This window comes from Narcine bancroftii, chromosome 1 (genome assembly GCF_036971445.1).
Source record: "Narcine bancroftii isolate sNarBan1 chromosome 1, sNarBan1.hap1, whole genome shotgun sequence".
Lineage (NCBI taxonomy): Eukaryota > Metazoa > Chordata > Chondrichthyes > Torpediniformes > Narcinidae > Narcine > Narcine bancroftii.
In genome coordinates this window covers 32,941,016-32,963,207 of record NC_091469.1, presented here as the reverse complement: position 1 = coordinate 32,963,207, position 22,192 = coordinate 32,941,016, and the positions used below count along the sequence as shown (strand labels likewise).

The 22,192-nt window shown below is 40.3% G+C and overlaps 1 protein-coding gene across 2 annotated transcripts in view; it reads left to right on the top strand.

The window, feature by feature from the left end:
* Nucleotides 1-22,192, top strand: part of LOC138757003 (phospholipid-transporting ATPase ABCA1-like) — a 154,152-nt gene that overhangs the window by 10,251 nt on the left and 121,709 nt on the right. For both annotated transcript variants that reach the window (XM_069923574.1, XM_069923563.1), the window contains exon 2: nucleotides 20,751-20,865. In XM_069923574.1, coding sequence (XP_069779675.1) covers nucleotides 20,797-20,865 — 69 coding nt within the window. In that variant the 5' untranslated portion in view covers nucleotides 20,751-20,796. The remainder of the gene's footprint in view (nucleotides 1-20,750; nucleotides 20,866-22,192) is intronic.

Below are 22,192 nucleotides of genomic sequence, written 5' to 3'. Positions count from 1 at the left end.
AGCAGAAGACCACGTTAGGTCTGGAACTCTGTCCAGTTTTAATTCGTGAAAATAATGTATAATATAGGAGCTGGAAAAAAAATCCATAAAACTCCATTAATTAGTGTCTGATATTGGTGGACCTCATGGTAATTTAAATGAAGCATCTATAAATGATGAACAAATTGTATTAACGTGGACAATCTATTTCAATGTGATTATAGAAAATGAAGCATAAATGCCAAGAGATTTGTGATTTGTCCAAGGGGTTTTTGACACTTGAATAAGTTAGTGGAATGTGTCATGAGAGTGAATTTGATGGAACAGTACAAAATGGAAAATTGACTGGGCAATTCATTGTTGTGGCTTGTCTTGCAGTGAGTAAAAAGGTTGTATGCGTATTGGTCTTTTTTTTATTTGTCTCAGCTGAATAGGAATTTTGCAAGAGCAATATTCCCTTTCCCTTGAGGAAAGTTTTAACTATTTTCCACCTTTCCCAGAATATTGACTGATATTGTTTTCAACATGTAGATGCAGAATAAACATGACATGATGAATGATGGATGACTATTTGGGAACAATTTCAAGAAAATGGGATTTGTTGACTTGTTCATGCAATACAAATGATGTTGAGGTATAATGCTGTGCCTCCTTGTTTTCTGACAATAATTGAGTCGAATTTATAATGCATTTTTCACAAGTTGAAGACATCGCAAGTATCCAGGTGGTATCAAAGAATTTGGTGTGAGCAGAGAGGAGATTCACTAGGATAGTGCCAAGGATTGGTTATGTGTGGAGAAGCCTGGGTTGCTATTTTTGGATATGAGAAGAGATTGAGATGAAATTTAGATGTGGTCATATTTATGAAGAACATCAAGTAAGTATGGACAAACTGCTGACACTTGGCACTGCACCCCTGCTGTCAGAGAAGGAATGCTGCTGAATGGCATATTCGAGGCTGCAGGAATACAGGCCTGAGGGATTCACTGAGGCTTGGTGCAGCTAATGCAAGAGCTTTATGGAGAAAGACCACAGATGGAGATTAGAGGGGAAGCCCCCTCAAGTAGCAGAAGGTGTACCTTCTGCAAAGATCCGTGGTATTAAATGAGTGGATTAATTTAGCAATGTACAATAATGGAATCTAGATATGAATACAACCCTGAGGATGCAAAAAGACTTTACATGGGTTTCCTTTCTTCATAGTTTTGTGAATGAAATTTATTTCTGGGGGGAGGGGGAGAGAAAAAAAGATGGTCCCAAATGAACTCCTTTTTTTTATTTTTATTTTTTAAAATATTATTTTTCACACTATAAACCATACTGACCCAAATACATACAGACATTTTTCTCTTGAATGCAAAGAAATGGAGCACTTTAATATGTACGTGCTATATCAATAATTTGTTTTAATTCTGTGTGCTCTGTGAATCCCTGATTAATGCAACATTGAATGGCATGACACTAATATTTCAGGTTCTTTCATTTGTGACTTGTATGCATTTTAATGTATGTGCGACAGATGAGTAGCTGTGAGTGATAACTACACAATTAAAACTTAATAACAGCACTGGTTTGCCAAAAGTTGATGATCAGAATTTCTGTACATCCACAAAGAAAGAAGATTGAAATATTTGGAAGCTCTCATACCATGACCTCATTCCCCATTCACCCAAACTTTTCATGAAGCAAGACCATTGGCTAGATTTTCAGCATTGCTTTTGATAGTGTTTAATTCAATGAAAGTGAAGAATAGCAATTAAGATGCCTTTTCAATGAAGTACTGTGTTGCTTGATCCAATGTAAGAGAATGTGAAGGCATTTAATCAATAGAATTATGAGCCTGTTTACTTTAATATATCGACTAACCAACTGAAGACAGGGACCCAAGTGAAGTAGGGTTGATCTGCTTTTATAGTTTGGATAAAGTTGCAGGATATCACAATGTGCTTTATCGCTGATGAATTGTTTGATATCACTTCCACGATACAAAAATTTTGTGCATTCAAGGCTCTATAAGCAGTCAGGTCTTAATAACCAGATAATTGATTGCATGTTGGTTGAGGGTTAAAGTTTGACCAGACACTGAGGCATGAAGTCCCTTGCTCTCTTTCAATGATGAATGGCAATCATGAAATTGTCATGGAGGCTTTTGGCCCATTACCTCAGTGTGCACCCCAGTAGAGGTGTATTTTCACTATAATTAAAACAAATTGGTGGTTCTGCTGTAGTTGCTGCAAATGTATCGCTGCCGTCTGTACAGATCCAGGGAGAGTGGGGAGAGGAGAAAAAGCATTCCTCCGCAGGGTTCTACCACCCAGTCCAACTAATGACCACTCTGTACAGGCTTTAAACAGCCTGTAAAAGGAGCCAATGGTGGTTTATTTCAATCCTCTGACTGCAGATCTGGGCCCAAGGTGATGGCGCCTGTAAGAGTGGCCTTGAGGAATTACAAACTCCGAGGAAGCAGAACTCTGGCACAAAGCACAGAAAATGGGGAGACCAACCTCTGCTGACCCTACAAGATGATGACCATGGTGGCAGAGAAGTGAGGGGCTCTGTGGCTGTTGGTGATGAGGTGAAGAACCAATGCAGGATGTGGGCTTCTGGGGACTGTGGTCAAAGGACTCGCACCAGGCTGTGGACTGCTGGTAACTGAAGGAACACGTTATCAGAACCTGGATTCAAGAGGGTGCCAAGGGTGCTGAAGGCTTCCTGATTATGTCAGAGGTTTGGTCTGGAGCTGGGGTTCATGATAGTTTGGACTGAGGTCTAAGTGGCTGCAGATGTTACGGGAGTGCTGGAAATGAATCCACGGACACTTAGTGACTCTGAAGGGACTCTCTTTTGCTTTTCTCTTAGACTGGAAGGGGTGCTGGCCAACTTCTGCTGATGGCAAATCTTTGCCTGATGGCAAAGTCAATTTTGTGTATTATTACATGTTTTATTACAGGACAATATCTACTTGACTCTTCCCTTACCCTATAGATGTAGATTATTTTAGAACCATAGAACATTACAGAACAGAAACAGGCTCCTTCAGCCCTTCTAATCTGTGCCGTACTTTTTTTAAATTGTGCCTAGTTCCACTGACCTGCACCCAGTCAGTCCATAGCCCTCCATACCTTCCCCATCCTGGTACGTGTTCAAATTCTTCTTGAATATTAAAATTGTACCTGCATTCACCGCTTCAGATGGCAGCTCGTTCCACAGTCCCACATTCTCTGTTTGAAGAAGTTCACCTGAATGGACCCCCAAAACTTTTGCCCTTTCACCCTTATCAGTTTGTCCTCTGATTTGAATCGCACCTCCCCTCAGTGGAAAAGCCTACCTGCATTTATTCTGTCCATTGCCCTCATAATTTTAAATACCTCTATCAAATCTCCCCTCATTCTTCTATGCTTCAGGGAATAAAGTTGTAACCTGCTTAACCTTTCCCTGTAACTCAGTTCCTGAAGTCCAGGCAACATCCTAGTAAATCTTCTCTGTGCTCTTTCTATCTTGTTGATATCTTTCCTGCAGTAAGGTGACCAAAACTGCACACAATACTCCAAATTTGGCCTCCCCAAGGTCTTGTACAACTTTACCATAACATCTCAACTCCTGTATGCAATACTTTGATTTATGATGGCCAGTATGACAAAAGCTCTCTTTACAAACCTATCCACCTGTGACACCACTTACAAGGAATTGTGTATCTGTATTCCCAGATTCTTCTGTTCTACCACTCTCCACACTGCCCCCCCCTCCCCTTGCCATTTACTGGGTATGTCCTTTCTTGGTTTGTCCTTCCAAAATTCAACACCTAACACTTGTTTGCAATATATTTCATCTGCCATTTTTTTTTTCAGCTAATTTTTCCATCTGGTTCAGATCCCTCTGCAAGTTTTGAACACCTTTGCTGTCCACAGTGCCTCCAAACTTGGTGCCATCTGCAAACTTGCTGATCCAATTTACCGCATTCTCATCCAGATCATTGATTATAGATGATAAACAGCAGTGGTGCCAACACCGATTCCTGAGGCACACCACTAGTCACAGGCCTCCAGTCTGAGACGCAATCATCCACTACCACTCTCTGGATTCTCCTGTCGAAATCAGTTTACTATTTCACCACGAATATTGAGCGTCTGATCCTTCCTGACTAACCTCCCAAGTGAGACCTTGTCAAAGGCCTTTCTAAAGTCCACGTAGACAACACCCTTCTTTGTAACCTCCTCAAGAAAACTTGAGTGCCAGTCTATTTCTCTTTGAAAGGAGTGTTTGACTCCATCTCCACACCTTTATAGACAGTAAGTCTCTGAGCATATACTTGCTGCAAAAATGGCTTTCCTTCCTTTGACTTTTTCCATAACTTTTAAAACTGTGCCTCCAGCCTCCTAAGCCATCTGCTAATGGGAACATCTCTACATACATCATATTTCATCAGTGCAGAAATTCAGTTGAATAAGTTGAATTGTGCACATGACGCAGTCTCATTGTCTGGCCACATTACAAAATGCCATGCATTGAGTGATGTTCCTTTTTTTGTATCTGATCCTTTCTCCATGATTCAGAGTACTGAACATCACACTAACTGCATACTCTATTCCCTTTCAAAGCACTGTTGGGAAATAAACCCATATTGTTTCAGGAACACCTATCATTGGTTGCATTTCCAGGAGCAATGTTTTCACAGACTTTAAGGGACGGAAGACGATGCATTATTTTAATGTTTTCTCTTGAAGACCACACTCTGAAAATGCAGTGCTTCTCAAGGCCACTACTGGGCCCTTGGAATCAAAGGAATTTTTTTTGCCCTTGACTGTATTTCTGGACAGATTTCCATGATTTTAAAATGGGCCCACCTGTATGGGAATTTGCTGACCTACTGTGAATATTTCATTCATTTCACTGGCAGATAATCAGGCAGTACAAGTCGAAGATGCATCTTGAGCAAAACATCTTGCCACCTATTTGAGTTATAAGTCTTTTCGGTTCTCGTGCTGCTATGTTAAACCATAAATAGTGCTTAAAGATCAAGTGTTTCAATGGCTTGAGTCAGCAACACCTGTGGAGAGAAACAAAGTTAATAATTCAGAGCAATGAAAAGCCTTTGACTTGATGCATTAACTTTATTTCTCTCTCCACAAATGCTGTCTGAACTAGTGAGAAATTCCAGAATTTTTATTTTCCCTTGTACCCAGAATTTGTTGAATGAAATCTTATAACCTTCTTAGTAGTTTGTTTTTATGGTGGAACAATCCCTTCTTGGGTTTAATTAATAATTAATTGAGATTTAACCAGCCAATCAGTAATGGCAACTTTAATTGTGTAAATCTTCAGTCAATAATTCAAGTTATTTGCACATTTTGTATCCCTTAAAGCAAGACTTCCTTGGCTATTATGGGTGTACCAATCAAATAAATTTAAAAATCATTTGGACCATGACCATTTTTATTTAGTTGGTTGAAAATAAATTTAAAAAATTGGCCATATTGAGATTGAAGAAACATTGCCTTCATAAATCAATATTTTTTGTTTAGCAATTTAATCACTAAATCAGTGTAGCTTTAATGAGCATGAATTTGCTTGAACACATTGGCTAATCAGCTCTTTGATAAATCAGGGTCAGTCTACTCTGATAAATAGTAAAACATTGCCATTTCATATTGTAATAGTATTATAATGAAAATGACCCCTAGCATCTTTTGTGTCCAGAGAGACAATAAAAATAACGTAAAATAAAAATAGTTTGCTGAAATAACTATGGTCTGTTCCCACATCACTCGCTCTCTATTTCAAAACCAAGACTAGCACTTGCCATTCGAATGAACAGGAAACTGTCTCCACCTTTTTAAAAACTTCAGATGAGAGCTTTTGTTAGGTAATTTAAATCTTGGGTTTAAATGATTGCAGCATGTGATTTTTTTTCTTAATGAGCAAACTGTAATGCATTGTTTAAATATTGCTAAGGGGTTTTGAAGAATAATTTCTAATTATGGTTACTGTAATTTTTTAACCAATATTTAATGAAGATTTTTTAAAAATGATAAATATGGAGAGGGAAAAAGCCATGCAATTTCATTTATCAGTTCCAGCATTTAATATTACAGCTGATACCCTCATTGTCCCACATACCTGCCTTAACCAATATTCCTTAGATTCAAGTGCATTCCTTTAACATTTCATTTAGGCAGTTGCTGGCTATGAAGGAGCATGAGTTTGTATGAATTTTTAAAAATAATTCTTCCAATCTTAAATTATTTGATTCTCTTTTTAAAAAAAAAACAAACTGGCTTTGTCATCACAAGTATAGGAATATTGCAATTGTATTCGGCCATTTGATCTGCTGTGACTTTTGCCACATCTATTATGGCTGATCTGTGACCCATATCCTTTTAACAACATTTTAACATTTTTTTTTCTAGCTAAAAAATGTACTCTTATTTTAAAATCCACCATCAACTGCTGTTTTAGGATAAGAGTTCAAAATGTTTCCCACTGTTTGAAGGTGTTTTTTTTTAAATCTTAGCTCCAAATTTGAAACTAGTTCTGAAACCCGCCCCCCCCCCCAACCAATGAAATAGGTTCTCTCAAACTGTCCAATCATCTTCCCCTTAATATCTCGAAATATTTGATCAAATTGCTCCTTGATCTTAATTCTAAGGATTATAATCCAAACATGTATAATCCCTCTTAATTTGAACCTTTGGTGCCATTGATCTGCATTGCAACCATTCCAAAAAATGTTCTATCTTCAGGTATACTCCAGGTATACTGTTAAAATTATATATATAAATATATATATAGGTGGAGCATAATGTCTATCCTGGTGACTCTTTTCTATTGTCAGATTGATATATGACTTCATAGGTCTTTTTATAGTGGAGAAAAAAGTGACTAAAGGCAGAGAATATCTGCTTTTACATCGATTTCAACTAGTTTTATAAAAACACCGACTCCAATCCATCCGGGGGTAGTTTCATTGATGAAGTGAGCTGCTCTACCTCACTCCATAAAGGCAATGCCGCTGAATGTGGCTGCTTAGGGGCGGGCTGATGATGCCATCAGCCTGTGACTCAGGAACCACCACCAGGGCTCCCACAGTGATTGGTGCTGGGGTTACGGCTCCCTCCTGCCAGCCTTCCGTTCCCCCCTCCACCCCTTCCTCCTTCACTAAGGCAGCTGTGACTGAGGAGCAGAGGTTAGCGAGGAGCTGGAGAGAGCGGGAACGGATGTGCAAGGTGAAGGGGGAAGTGGAGGGAGTCTGGCCTGGAGAGCGTTGAGGACCAGCGGAGCCAAGGAGAGTTGGAGCCTGCCGGGTCCAGAGGGCAAAGGGACCTGGGTGCTGAGTTCCAAGGTCCGGGAGGAAGGAGGAGAGATGCTAAGATGTGGACATGTAGAAGTAGAGCTGGGGAGTTCGATGATTGAAAGAGGGGAGCAAAGAACCAGGCTCAACGTGCCAGAGGGGCAGTGCTGGGTAGAAGAGCTGGAAGAAGGATCAATGGCCGCCTTCGTTACCCATAACCTTCCATGCAGTTGGAACTGCTTTGCATTTCCCAGAGTGGTTCCAACTGTGTGGGGGATTATGGGTAACATGGCAACAGGCGGCACTACTACACCACTCACCCCACCTCCCTGAGCTCCAGAGGATGGCTCCTGACTTCACTCTCTATAAAAGCAAAGCTGGAACAGCCTTCTCCGTTAAAAAGGCGTCCGCCTTTTATTCCCCCGTGGAGCCAGCCTCAGTGTAGTGCTGCTGCTTAAAACACCTCATGACCCTTCCAAATTATGTAATATCCCCCCCCAACCAAAAAAAGGTTTCAGTTAACTTTGTAGGTTGATTTGCAGAAATCAATGTTCAAGCAGATGACAGAGCTTTTTGAGTTTCCATAAACCGCAGGGATTACAAACAATCAGAAATCGGAGGTAACCCTTGAAATCTACAATTGATTTCAGAGCCTCTCTTTGCTCATAACTAATGAATGAGGTTTGGGAATGTTGTTCATTTACTGAATTATCAAGATGGGGTGATGATTCATCATTCATTGAGCACTATTTGGTGGATGTGGGCAAGTCTAGAGCTAGCTTGCTAATTACAGATATTATGTGTTTAGAAATGCATCCTTGATCTCACCTTTGCTGTTTCTGATCCATTTTCAAATCCTAATCCATTTCATGCACATGACTTCTAATTGCCAAAACAGTGTTGTCTGCATATGTTGGATGGTATTGAAAGGTGGGCCTTGTAAGTTAATGTAAGATATGGACAGCTTTAAAACAGTCAGAAATCTTGAGCTACCCTTGAAATGTTGGACTGATTACAGTTTTTGAAGAGGAGCAGCAGCCTAGTGGGCTAGGTACTGATTGTCCAATGACAAGCACTCAAGCCTGCATGATATTTGCCATTTGCTGTGGAAAGAGAAGGTGACCTGCAGCCTTTGCCCTTCTGCAAACTTGGAAAAGCATGTGGATGTAGAACTGGCGGGGAAAGTCTAAGTGTCATGGACTGATTCCAGGCTCAGTAGCTAGGATAGGATTGACATCTACTCTTGGTTCCACCAGGTAGCAAACAACCATGGAACACCACAGCACTGAAACAGGCCCTTCGGCCCATCTAGTCTCTGTGAACCCTTTTAAAATTTAGACCTTGAGCACCAAGAGGACTTTTCAGCCCTATGAGACCGTGCCATCCAATTTACACCCCATTAACCTACATCCCTAATATATTTTAAAAGGTGGGAGGAAACCCACACCATCTCGGGGAGAATGTGCAAACTCCTTATAGGCAACGTGGGATTCGAATCAAGGTCTGGTTCTGATTGCTGACACTGGAAACTGCTACACCCACCGTGCCGCCTTTAGTCTGCCTAGTCCCATTAATCTGCACTCATAACAGGGGGACAGTTGAAAATATCAGCTTCTGTTTTGTTGCACATCAAAAAATGTGTACGTAAAGAGCAGGAAATCTGCCTGTGAATATAATGTGAATGCATAAACAATATCTCTGAGTCCTATCTGCAATCCAGGAAGGCATGGACAGATTGGTTAGAGATGGAATGCCCGGAGAATTAGTGGCAGACATCTGAAAACTTGTGTCCACCTGCAAACAGAACAAAAGCTCAGTAGAAGCTTGAGGAACAGTGCCTCATTTTCCACCTAGGCATGTGGCAGCCTTTGGATTCCAATATCAAATGCAATAATTGATTTATGATACTTTACTGAGTGAGGATTTCATGGATGACAGAGGAGGGCTGGTGGAAATGGAATACATAGGGATGTTTGTAAATCTTGGAGAAAATCATCAAAATTCTTAATGATATTTAATTGGAGCCTATCCCTATTGATTACAATTGTACTCAAGCACACTTAAAGTAATTTGATCCTGTGTTGGAAATGTAAAAATTTGCAAAGGTTTAAATTTAGGGAGACCGTATGGTGACAAGCTCTTCCAGCCCTCAAGCTCATCCTGCCCAAATACTCTAATTAACCTACAAACCACATATGTTTTTATTTGGAGAGTGGGAGGAAGTGGGAGCACCTGAAGGAAACCCACACAGATCCTGGGAGAATGTACAAACTCCTTACAGACAGCGTCACTTCATACTTAGGGCACTAATGCTGTAATAGCATTGCGTTAACCACTACACTAATAGTGGAAGATCTACCTTCTTCACATATCAATAAACTGATATGTATATAACTTTTTTTCCAAGTATTTACTGTTTTTAGATTGCAATGAAAAAGATTGAACATCTGTCCAGTGGATCTATGTGCAAGAGAACAATGAATGAAGAAGCTGAAATTGGGAAGCAGACTGAATTTACCAGAAGGATGCAGCTTTGAATATGTGATTACAGACACAACAATGATTAAAAGATTTATAACAAACATGTACATCAAGCTGCAAGAGAAAGAGAACGATGAAATAAGCTGAAAACCCAAACAAAAGTGGGAAAAAGATCTAAACCTAAAAATGAAAAATGGGAAAAGCTATGCTCCGGAACCATGAGAAATACAATAAACACGAGGTTACGCATGATACAGTATAATTGGTTACACAGGCTATATATCACGCCCCCAAAGTTAAATAAATGGGACCCAACAGTATCATACAGATGTTTTTGATGTAAGAAGGAAACTGGAACAACAGTTCATGCAATTTAGGCATGTGAGAAAGTGGAAAAGTTTTGGGAAGATCTAAATCAGGTATTAAATAAAATCACAAAAAGCATCATACCAAAAAATCCAGAGATCTTTCTTCTAAGTAATATAAGACGTAAAGAACTAGGCCTCGATTTGGATGGAGCACAAAAAAGATTGATTATGATAGCCTTAGCTGTAGCAAAAAAATGTATAATGTCAACCTGGAAATCAGAGGAGAGTCTGAGAGTACAGCAATGGTACATAGAAATGAATAAATGTATTCCATTGGAATAAAATAACATGTAATTTAAAAAATAACGTCACAGTATTTGAACAAATTTGGGAACTGTACATGGAACACAATAGAGAGGGCCTACCACAGACCTCCACCCCCTAAAATGAGAGAATGAGAAGAAGACGAAATGAACTGACCCAGTGTGTAAAAGTAGATGACACAAATTTCTTGTTTATTTTCATTGTGTGATGATGTTTAATGGGTTAATTGTATTGTATATGTTGAATGTTTAGTGCGTAGGGAGGGAGGGAGGGAGGGGGGGGAAGGGGAGAAAATTACACTGTGTATATTCAAGAGGGAAATGTTTGTGTGTATTTTGGTTAATATGGTTCATAGTGTGAAAAATTTAAAAAAAAATTAAAAAAAAAGCTAAAATAGATGTCTTAAAATATCATTCTAAATTAATTTCATTATAGCTGGCCTTCAGTAAATGTGCATATAACCTTTCTATATTTGAATCTTAAAATAGCTTTTGCCAAGACATTCAGTAGCTCAATGTCTCTTTTGGGGTAATCTGTGGGCAATGTATGGTCTGTTATTGCACTGCTGGTGATCTGGTATTGTTACATCACAAATTTACCCCACATTGCAGTAATTTCACTGGAACTTGAGATGCTTTGTGCTTATTAACACTTGCTTGCAATATCACTATAATCATATAAATGTATAACAATTACAGTATGGAAACAGGCCATGTTGGCCCTTCTAGTCCGCACCAAGTTATGTGAAATGATGAAACTTGAAGGCTGTTTACATGGTTAATGGTAGGATACTTAACAGTATGAAGAACAGAGTGACCTTGAGATCCAAATCCATAGATCTTTCAAAGTTGCCACCCAGGTTGATACGATAGTTAAGAAGGCCTGTGGTATGATGGATTTGGTCAAGAACTTATGAGAAATTGTGCTGCTGCAGACGGGTTTATAAGACGAGCAATGCTCTGGTGAAGGGCAGAGGGAGGAGCACAAGTCAACAGCCATAGATGACCATGGATAGGAGGGCAGGAAAGAAAAGCTGAGAATTGATGGGATGAGGGGGCTAGCTCTCTGAATGGAGAGGGAAGGGGTTGGGGAGCTGGAGGAAAGGAGACGGAGGGAGGGCACTGGGAGATCCCCACTATTGAAGCAGACAGAGTGAAAGCCCTCAATAAAACAATCTCTCAGACTGTGTCCAGTCTCTACGATGTAGAGGAGACCACAATGGGACTGGCAGATGAAAGAGATGACTCCTACAGATTCACAGGTGGATTTTAGATATGGGAGTCAAAATGACCTGTTACTGTTGTATGAGTTCATGCGGTCCAAGTTACACCCAATTGACCTACACCCCTGGAACATTTCGAATGGTTGCAGGAAACCAGAACCCTTGGAGAAAACCCATTTAGGCATGTGGAGAAGGTACAAGTTCCTTAAAGACAGCATGGGATTCAATCCCTGGTCCCAATTGCTGGTGCTAACTGCTATGCCAACTGTGCCACATAATGAAGTGTTGCTTCATTTGGAAGAGCTATTTGGGGGTTGAATAGTGGGGAGAGAGGAGTTGTGGGTGCAAGTGTAATATTTCCTACAGTTATAAGGTAGGTACTAAGGAGCCAATTAGTGGGAAGGGATGAGTTGACAAGGGAGTCATGGAGGGAGCAGCCCCTGCAGTATGTGGGGAGTGGAGGAGAGGGGAAGATGTGTATGGTGGTGGAAATGGACGAGGATAATGTGTTAAGAGTCTGGTCAGGTGGTAGGTGAAGGCAAGGGAAATCATGTCCTAATTGCATCTTGGGTGGGGGGGGGGGGAAGAAAGGATCAGGGCAGATGTGTGGGGAAATAGGAGATGTGGGTAAGGGCTGAGTCGAGGGGAAGCCACAATTTTTTGGAGGAGGAGACATCTCTCATGATCTGGAATGGAAGACCTCATCCTGGGAGCAGATGCGATTGGAGACCGGAATTAAGAGAAAGAAATAGAAGAGAATCCTATGGGGTTCATGTTGTGATGGGATATAGTCAAGTTCACTGTGGGAGGTTGGTGGGTTTTTAGAAAATGTAGAGACATTTGTCCTGAGACAAAGATCAAGAAAGGGGAGACCGTTGTCAGAGATGGGCCAAATGAATTTGAGATTGGGGTGAAAGTATACACCAAGGTGGATAAAATTAATGAGCTTGTCACGGTGCATGAGACAGCACCAATGTAGTCGTCAGTGTACTGGAGGAAGATTTCAGCCTTGAATGTTTTTTCCGTCTGGTGCAGCAGAAATTACTACTAATTGGTAGTGTAAAGAAAATAACTGTACACAGTGTAAACAGGTAAACAAACAACGAACTATGAACAGATAACAAACTGCAATACAAAGATAATTTAAAAAAATCAATAAAGTGAACAAGTAAGAGTCCTTAAATGAGTCTCTGAGTTTGTCATTGAGGAGACTGATAGTGGAGGGGGAGCAGCTGTTGCTGAACCTGGAAGTGAGAGTCTTGTGGCACTTGTACCTCTTTCCTGATGGCAGCAGCCTAGTACAGAGCACATGCTGGGTAGTGAGGGTCTTTGATGATTGCTGCTGCTCTCCGATGGTAGTGCTCCCTGTATATGCACTCAGTAGTTGGGAGGGTTTTGCCTGTGATGATCTGAGCTGTATCCACTACCTTTTTGAGGGCTTTACGCTTGGGGGTGTTGGTTTCCCATATCAGACCGTGATACAGCCGGTCAGCACACTTTTCCCCTACACCTCTAGAAATTTGTCATGGTTTCTGGTGTTGTACCAAACCTCTGTAAACTCCTGAGAAAGTAAAGGCACTGATGTGCTTTCTTCACAATGACATTAGTGTGTTAGGTCCAGGAAAGATTCCCTGAGATGATTTTTCTCTCCATTTTGTTAGCTTGGGTGAATTTGGCCATTTTCTTCTGCCTCCATCAGACCATTTTGGATGCTTTCCAGGCCTTGGCTCAGGAAGCAGCCAATTTGTGGCCAAATTCATTTTCTAAAATAGGAATAAATTATGCAGAGAGCTCTTGGAAGTGGTAATGATAATGAAGACGTTGGTGGCCATGACTGCATGGTTGGATTATGTCATTGTCAGTTCCTGGGAAATTCTTGGCACTGATCCCAGTGGTATTGGTGACCATTGACACCACTGCCATCCAGTGAATGGGGGAAGTGTGAGATTTGTTCCTAGGGCTCACACTAAACAGTCGATTTAGTACACCAGTGCAACACTGAAAGTCTATTGCATGATTTAGTGTGGCGTCTTTCAAATGGAATATTAAGGAGAAATCTACATGCTTCTCAGATAGTGAAGTTACTTGTAATTGGACGCTAGCTAAATCTCGCTATCATTTCAGTTTATTTGGCACAAAATAGTACAATGAAAAGAAGTTTTCTGCAAACAGACCAATATATTATCTCTAACATTAAATGCTGCCATGTAAAGAACACCGTTTACAGAATATAGGAATGCAATGAAATGACGGATCGATTAGCACGAAGCAAGGGTAGAATGATAGCACTGTTTTTGGGATCAGTCAAGAGCCTGATGCTGTAGGGAAGAAACTTTCTTTAAGCCTGGTTTTGTGTGTGTTCCCTCTCTTAAGCATTCTTACTGATGGGATGATGGAAAAGAGAGAGTGTCTAGGGTGTGGTAGTGAAATGCTGGAGGAACTCAGCTGGTCTTTTCAGCATCTATAGGACACAAAGGAATTGAGAGAATCTAAATTTTCTCAATTCTTCTGTCTCTGTCACATCTGCACCCAGGATGAGGACTTCCATGTCAGATCATCAGAGATGTCCTCCTCCTTCAAACAATGTAGCTTTCTCTCTACCACCATCAACTCAGTGCATATCCTCCATTACCCACACATCTGCCCTGGCCTCCTCTGCCCCCATACACAAGGACAGGATTACTCTTGTCCTCAGCTACCACCCAACCAGCCACTGCATCCAACATATCTTCCTCCAGTGATCCCACCACTAGACACGTATTACCCTCTCTGCCATCTGCAGGGATTGCTCCCTCTGTGACTCCCTTGTCCACTCCTCTCTCCCCATCAATCATCCCCTTGGGACCTACCCCTATGACTGCAGAAGATGCTTCACTTGTGCCCACACCTCCTCCCTCAGTACCATTCTGGGCCCCATACAGTCCTTCCAAGAGAAGCCATATTTCACTTGTGAATCTGCAGGAGTCACCTACTGCATCTGGTGCTTTTTCTGTGGTCTTCTCTATGTCGGAGAGACTGGGAGACTGATTTGTTGAGCACCTCAGTTCTGTCCACCACAATAGCGTGGATTTCCCAGTGGTCACCCATTTCAATTCTCCATTCTGTTCTGTTGTTGTCATGTCTGTCCATGGTCTTGTGTACTCCCAGACTGAGACCACCCATAAATTGGAGGAACAACACCTTATCTTCCGACTGGACACCCTCCAAACGGATGGCATTAGTATCGACTTCTTAGTCCCTGATCACATCCAATTATCACCTTTTGTTGGTCTGGATTCATCCCCCATAGTTTGAATTCAGAGATTTTCTAATATATCCTGCTTCTTCCTTTCCTGATTTGTTTTTTTTTCACTCCCACCCCCCCCCCCCCACCCCTGCCTCTGCCTGCTGAGGAAGGGCTCAGGCCCAAAATGTCAACAATACATCTTTGTCCCCTATAGATGGGGATAAGGCTGGCTAAGTTCCTCCAGCATTCCGGTGTGTTTGGACTATAATCAGTGTCTGCAGCCTATTGTGTTTCACTGGGGTGTGATATGTCCTTTGGTATGCTGGCTGCCTTTCCTAGTCAGTGAGAAATGTAAATGGAGTCCAGGAACGGGAAGGAAGTTTGCATAATGTCCTGACTTGCATTCAGTACCTTCTGCAGCTTCTGACCTTGAAGAGCAGCTCCTATATCACGTTATGATACATCCAGCAAATATGGTTTTGATGGGGAACCTGTAGAAGTTGTTGAGGGGTGAAGGGGATTGAGTCGATAAGCTTGTCCTTAGTCAGACATTCAGCTCATGTGTAAGGTAGTGGATTTAAATTCAAACGAATAAATAAAGAAATGAAAATTTGAAATTATAAATGAAAAGCCAGCATCAATAAGAGTGATCATGAACTCCAGCAAATTTATTTAAACAAGATACAAATGTACTTGTAAATGCCTCCATGTGGAATTCCAAATGATTGAGCCTCAATTCCCCTCCAAAATGGGCAATAAATATTTGCCTTGTCCAAAGCACTTTTATCCAGTAAGTAAAATAAGGAATAGTCAATGGCACTAATTGAAGAAGCCCAGGAATCCACTGCTGCTTTGTCTAATATGTAGTCGGTGATAGGTTTCTGGTGAGTTGCTAAGACCAATTGAAATAGTCCCAGAACAAAAGTTTGCACAGGATGACTCCAAAATCAAAGAATTTACTGGCAGGCAACATGGGTCCCAGCATATTCTCTGACATTCTTTTATATACGATTGGATCATGTACCTTAGTGGTGATATAACTAGAGGTGGAGGGCATCCTATTGTACTTGAGATTATGTCAATAACTGCTTGCCAATTGTGTCTTCACTGTTCTTGAACCATAAATTTGATGAAAGCTTGTGCCACTGTTACAAGCTCGAAAATGATGGAAGTTGTGTTCTGAGACAGAATATTTTTGACACTTGCCAATGCTATTTCTTCCTCGTCATATTTCAGGTCGTATTATGACCTGCAAATGGCTATTTTATCCCTTCATTAACTTAAAAAAAAAAAGTGGATTTTTTAAAATGACTCCTGCCCTTTGTTATACTCTAATGTGATCTGTATTATTTTCATTATCATCAGGAGCGATGAGAATAAACTGTGGTTTGTTTAATTACTGCTTGTTTGAAATTTATCAGAGCCGCACGTTCGTGTAAAGGTCCATAGTCCAGAGCAATTGAATGCTTGTGTTAAAGTAACACAAGTACAGGAGGTGATCTATTAGAAGAACATGGTGTCAGCACGCAAGGCTGCGTTTTGCTATTTTTTTTCAAGTATTTGTGTACTGACTTTGTTGCTTGATTTCTGATTGGAGGTTATTTGTCAAGTTGGCCAAAGGTCTTGTTTCTGTCCTGTAAATCTCCATGACGCTAAGCCAGGTATAAAATGAGCGATGCTGAATTGGTAGTCCAACTTGAGCCAGCCTAAGAAGATGGGCAGCTGATAAATATGTACCTGTTTTCCAGTGTTGCATAAAGTGCTCCCCTTTAGTTAAAGTAATTAAATAAATAAATAGATAATTGATTTTCCATGAAAAGCCTGAACTGTCCCTTCTATGTCGGTCTCTGGAATCTGGTCTGGATCTGACCTTCTACATTGGGATGTGTTCTGCTTTAAATTTAAATTTTATATTTAGATATGCAGCACGGTTACAGGCCATTTCGGCCCATGAGTCTGTGCCGCCTAATTTACACCAATTGACGGTGGGAGGAAACCAGAGCTCCCGGGGAAAACCAATACAGACACGGGGAGAACATGCAAACTCCTTGCAGGCAGCACAGGATTCGAATCCCAGTCCCGATTGCTGGCACTGTAAAAGTGTTGAGCTAACTGCTGCACCAACCGTGCCACCCCTTTTGTTTATAACTTAAATATATAACTGTAAAGTGATTATTTTGGATAGATGATCATTAAATTTAGTGTGGTATTGAGTTGCATATATTTTGCAAATCCAGAGTTTGATGCCCATTGGTGTGAAGCAAACTGATTTTAATTCTCAGCCATATTAGGTGTAATTCAGTGAATCTTCTTGACAACCTGCCATGATGGTTTGGAATTGAGCACATGTTTTGACTGCAAACCTTCAAATGTTCTGACACTTGCAGCATTTTTTTTTGTGCTGCCAGGCTCAAGAGCATGATCCTGTTCTTTTGATCCAGAGACAAGTTGAAATTCTGTGATGACAATAGTGACTAACTAAGGATGTCTAAATAAGCCAAAGAATAATTTTAGTCAACGTGCCTGTGGTCCATTTTCAGTGAACCCTGTGCTTGAAGTGAAAGGATTAACTTCACCTCTCTCAATATTTCCAATGCAGTACTTCCACTAACTCGGCATCCAAACCAACTTCAAGTGCAAGGGTTTTGACAAAGGTCCTTATCCTGTACAATTACATTGGGGGGAGAAAAGCCAAAAGAAAAGTCTCCCTCATGCAAATTAAAAGATTGTCCATGTCACCCCCTTCTTGTGAAGTTTCAAACCGACTTTTGGAACCAGCTCATTGTAATGGTTTGGTGACTGAACTGCCTTGTTCACCTTCCAGCTTGTATTGATGACTTTAATCATATAATCATATAACCATTCACAGTACGGAAACAGGCATATTGGCCCTTCTCGTCCGCACTGATTTTCATGAAGTTCCACTCCCTGCCCATAACCCTCCAACCCCCTCACATCAGAATTGACCCTGCTACAACTACCTCTTCCAGAAGATCATTCCACTCAACCACTACTCTCTGAGTGAAGAAGCATTCTCTTAGAAGTCATTCCTATTTCCGTACCTTGGATTTCTGCATTGCTTGCAAGGTCTAAAGAAATTACTGTTTTTGCTTAGTCTTGGAAGTAGCAGATGTTCTTTAGCAAGTTAAAATTTAAAGTGAAGGTTGTCCGATTTAAATATAAGAACAGGAGTAGACAGTTCGATCCATTGAGTCTGTTCTGCCATTTTATCACATTAATACTGATGTGCAACTCCATTTATCCAACAACCCCAAACAAAACTCCATCACTCTTAGCTCTGAAGGCCTTCCCAGCCTTTTGGGAGAGAAAATTCCAGATCAGGTTTTATGAAAATATTGCTTCATGATTTCCTTTCCAAATAGCCTTGCTCCAATCATTTCAACCTTCATTGAAAGTAAAACTTGAGAAATTTCAGTCTGATTTGTATTCTGCATTCAGATGAAAGTCAGTAGAAAGTCACCCTAATGAATATTTGCTCAATGATCAAATGATTAGTCTAAAATGTTTTTTTTTAAATGTACACTTTTCATATCAAGGTTTTTCGAAGAATTTTCCAGTAAAATCTTTTATTCCCTGAAAATGAGAAAGCCATTTATGTAACCTTATTTGTCAGATCTGTGTTTGTGATCAAATGTTAATAAACCGATCCAATTTAAACAAATATTTGCTTGCATTACATGCTAAACTTAAACCCATGCAGAAAGCAAATATCACAGTCTTACAGCTCCTAAAAATGAGACACACAGCTTGTGCATAGTTCGAAAGTGAATGGGAACATCTAAATTGTTTGGAAGAATCAAAGGGAGTGGGTGACTGGAGTCTTAGGTGTAGGATATACAGGATAATTTTGAAATGTGAATTCCCTTCAAAAGGCAGTGGAAACAATCTTTGAGTATCTTGAAGATTAAAGCAAGGATAAGCAAGGGATGAATCCTTACAATGGGGAGATGAGAATGTGCTTATAACAGTCAGATCAAGGAATGGTTAAATGGTGAAACAGGTTTAAGGACCTAAAGTGGCCTAACTTCTACATTCAGTTGTTTATGCCATCCTCTTTAACTGAGGATATTGTGGTAAGTTTCGGTTCCTGTTGTATTTTCAGCTGAGGTTGGCACATACTGTGTGAAACAAATGGACACATTTCATCAAAGTCCTAGTATCCATTCTGGAATTTGGCAAAACTTTGTGAAAGTTGATTAGTTTCAGCACTGAGGATCGATCTTTTGCAGAATACAATAAATCCAAGGGAAACTTTGTTGCTCCAAGCTGAATCTGAATCTAAATTTATGGTATTTAACCAACACTGGTCACCACATGTTCAATGAAAGTGGCAGGACCGGAGAACCAAAAACAGATCCTCACGGCACCACATAACTGGGTTCAGTCCTGACGTTGGGTGCTGCACGTTCTCTCTGTGATCACTGGATTCTTCTGCTTTCTCCCACACATGCAGGATGGCATGTTAATTGGCCAGTGTTCATTGCCCCTAGTGTGTAGGTAAAATCTTCAGTGAGTTGAGAATGTGGGGAGAATTAAAAAAAAAAATGGAATTTTATAGGATTGGTGGTTGCTTCTTAGTGTAGACTCAATGCACCCAACAGCCTACTTCCATGCTATATCTCTTTGAAAATTTATGACTTGTTCATTAAAAAAAGTGTAATGATAAAGTGAAACCTTTATAATCTGGACTCCAATTTTCCATCTGACTTTTCAATTGTGCACGTTGAGGGCATCAAGTCATTCATCAGCTTATGGTGGAAAGAACTTGAGGAGACCAATGAGATTATCATTGCTTTAGGTCCTAGTGAGCAAGCTCTAATTCTGGGAATTTTGCACTCCCTTACTCCACCGATGGCTGCCATGCCCCCATTCTATAAATATCAGCCTAGGTACCCTCTTGGAGTTGTTCTTCGAAGCCTTTCTCCATATTCCAGTGTTTAGTCATTTCCTTTAGTGCTCCATGGGTCCAAAGATTGTTGTCTTCATCTAGATTTTTTGACCAGCATAAATATTGGTTGCTGGACAATTTTAGATGTTTTAATTCCATGTTTCTACATGTTTGTAATTTTGGATATTTCATTTTTGGACCAACATAATATTCCTTCCCTCTCAAAATGTGCAAAAGATTCCTTAAAACCCCTCACTACTGCTGCCTAGGCAGCCATTCTCAACCTTTTTCTTTGGCTATTGTCCCATTTGAGACTGCTCAAGATCCCTTCCCTCTGAACCAGTCAAGTTTAGTTGGTTTCTTCTGTACTTCTCTCCAACAGACTATAAGAAAAATCAGTAATGGCTCCTATTGACAGGCTTCAATATTGATTTGTCTCATTGATGTTTGTCAAATTTTACCACACCTGTTTGCCCGAAAAAGTGTACGCTCTCACTACAAACCCCATATGTTTTTGGAAGGTGGGAGGAGACTGGAACAGACATGGAAGAAAGTAAAAACTCCTTAGAGACAGTGCTGGATTTGAACCCATGCTCAGGATACTGTAACAGCTTTGTGCTAATATGTTATTTTCTATAGGGTGGAGATCTGTAGAAAGGATCAGTGCTAAGCAAACTCATTCCATTGATAAATTCCATGCACAATGTGACATTTGATATTACAGGAAAGATTATTATAATTGTGTGATGTTTTAAATAATTAGCACAAATCTGCAGCCTACAACTTCACACACAGGCGAAGTATAGAGAAGGAAAGACGTTAGGATGGTTCTCATTGGCTGACAAGGTATAACTGATTACAATCTTTTGCAATCCTAGAAGATATTGCTTAATATGTGGCTGTTAATGACTCATTAATTGGAACTGCTTACTGAAGACCTTTTGCTAAGCTTGCCAACGTGGAGAGAAGTTTGCACTTGGGTTTTACATAATATTCTTATTTTGTTCTTTCAGTGAATGAGAGCAGTCTCTCTGCTATTGGTACAGCTGTTCAGAAGACATGGCTAGCTTCCGGACACAATTGGGCTTGTTACTGTGGAAGAATTTCACTTGTCGAAGAAGACAGACAGTGAGTGCTTTTGTTTTACAGACATCCAATTATGGGAACTTCATTGGTGACCTTAATGAATGGAAAACAAAGTAGTTCTTTGAAAAGGTGGACAAACCTCTTCGTCAGTTGTCCCTTGAGGCAGCTTTCACTCCAATTTTGTAGCTCTGAGACAGCTGAAGAATTTTATGCCATGTGGGCTGATGGGGTGGGGAGGGTGGTATTTGGTGGGTAGTTTGAGTAGTTATGAATCCCTTTTGCCATTTTTATTTGATCTCTACATGCTCCCAGTGTAGAGTCTTGAGATGGCTGCCATGGATTTACCCCCCTGTTTTGAGCAATCACTGGACAAGGAAACCTATGAGAATGTAACATTGTCGGTGGGAGATTTTGATAATGTCCTTGAAGGGAACTGGAATATAAATAAATTTGTATAGAAAAAGAATCCCAGATTGACCCCACCTGTCTACACAGTTATGATACATTGTGTGTAAAATTGTATATCCACTCTCCCCACAAGAAACCGGGTGATCTTTTTGGGGAGAGGTGCAAAGCTGGATTTAAAAACTCAGCCCTAAATGGGTGAATTATTGAACAAGCAAATTTTCTTTGTTCAAATAACTTATTTCTATTTGGAGAATCGTGATTTCTGACATGGTTGCCTCTTCTTTTGAAGATTGCCTCCTTTGTATTCGGAGTTGTAAGTATTTGGCGAAATAAAATAAATAATGCAGTTAATGAGGTGCATTTGGTATATTTCAGTGAAGATACATTAATGTCATTTGTACATTTGTTGTGTGGAGTGCTTGCTAAAGGACTGCATCCACTGGTGAATCATGGTGCAAAATAATAGATCACAAATCTGTTTTGTAAGTTCTAGACCAGATCTACTCACTGACCCTCTCCCTTGCATAAAAATGAAATCAAAAACAAATGGGTGCTCACGGGACTATGCAGAAAGTTCTGCTTACTCCTGAGATTCTAAACTTCAGGAAAATGTTGGCTCTCTGCTGGCATTTTCCTGTTTGCTGTTTTGAAATCCTACAGTTTCCTGTTTTCCCTGAAATCAATAACATACTCTGGTATTTGTCCCGTAAAAGGGTCAGCAACTACCCAGAAAAAAGACCAAAAGAATTGTTACTTCAAGCAGTGAGTGAGTGTGAGCTGTATAGTGGTGGGCAGCCTTCTCCTAGGTTGTAGATAGCAGCATCTATTTGCTTTATGTTATTAAATCAGTCCAAAATGAAGCAATTTAGCTCCTTGTGCTTACATTACATGCTTCTATAACTTTTCCAGATAGTCTAAGCCAGAGGATTTCGTGTTCAGATTCAGATTTATTCCCTGAGAT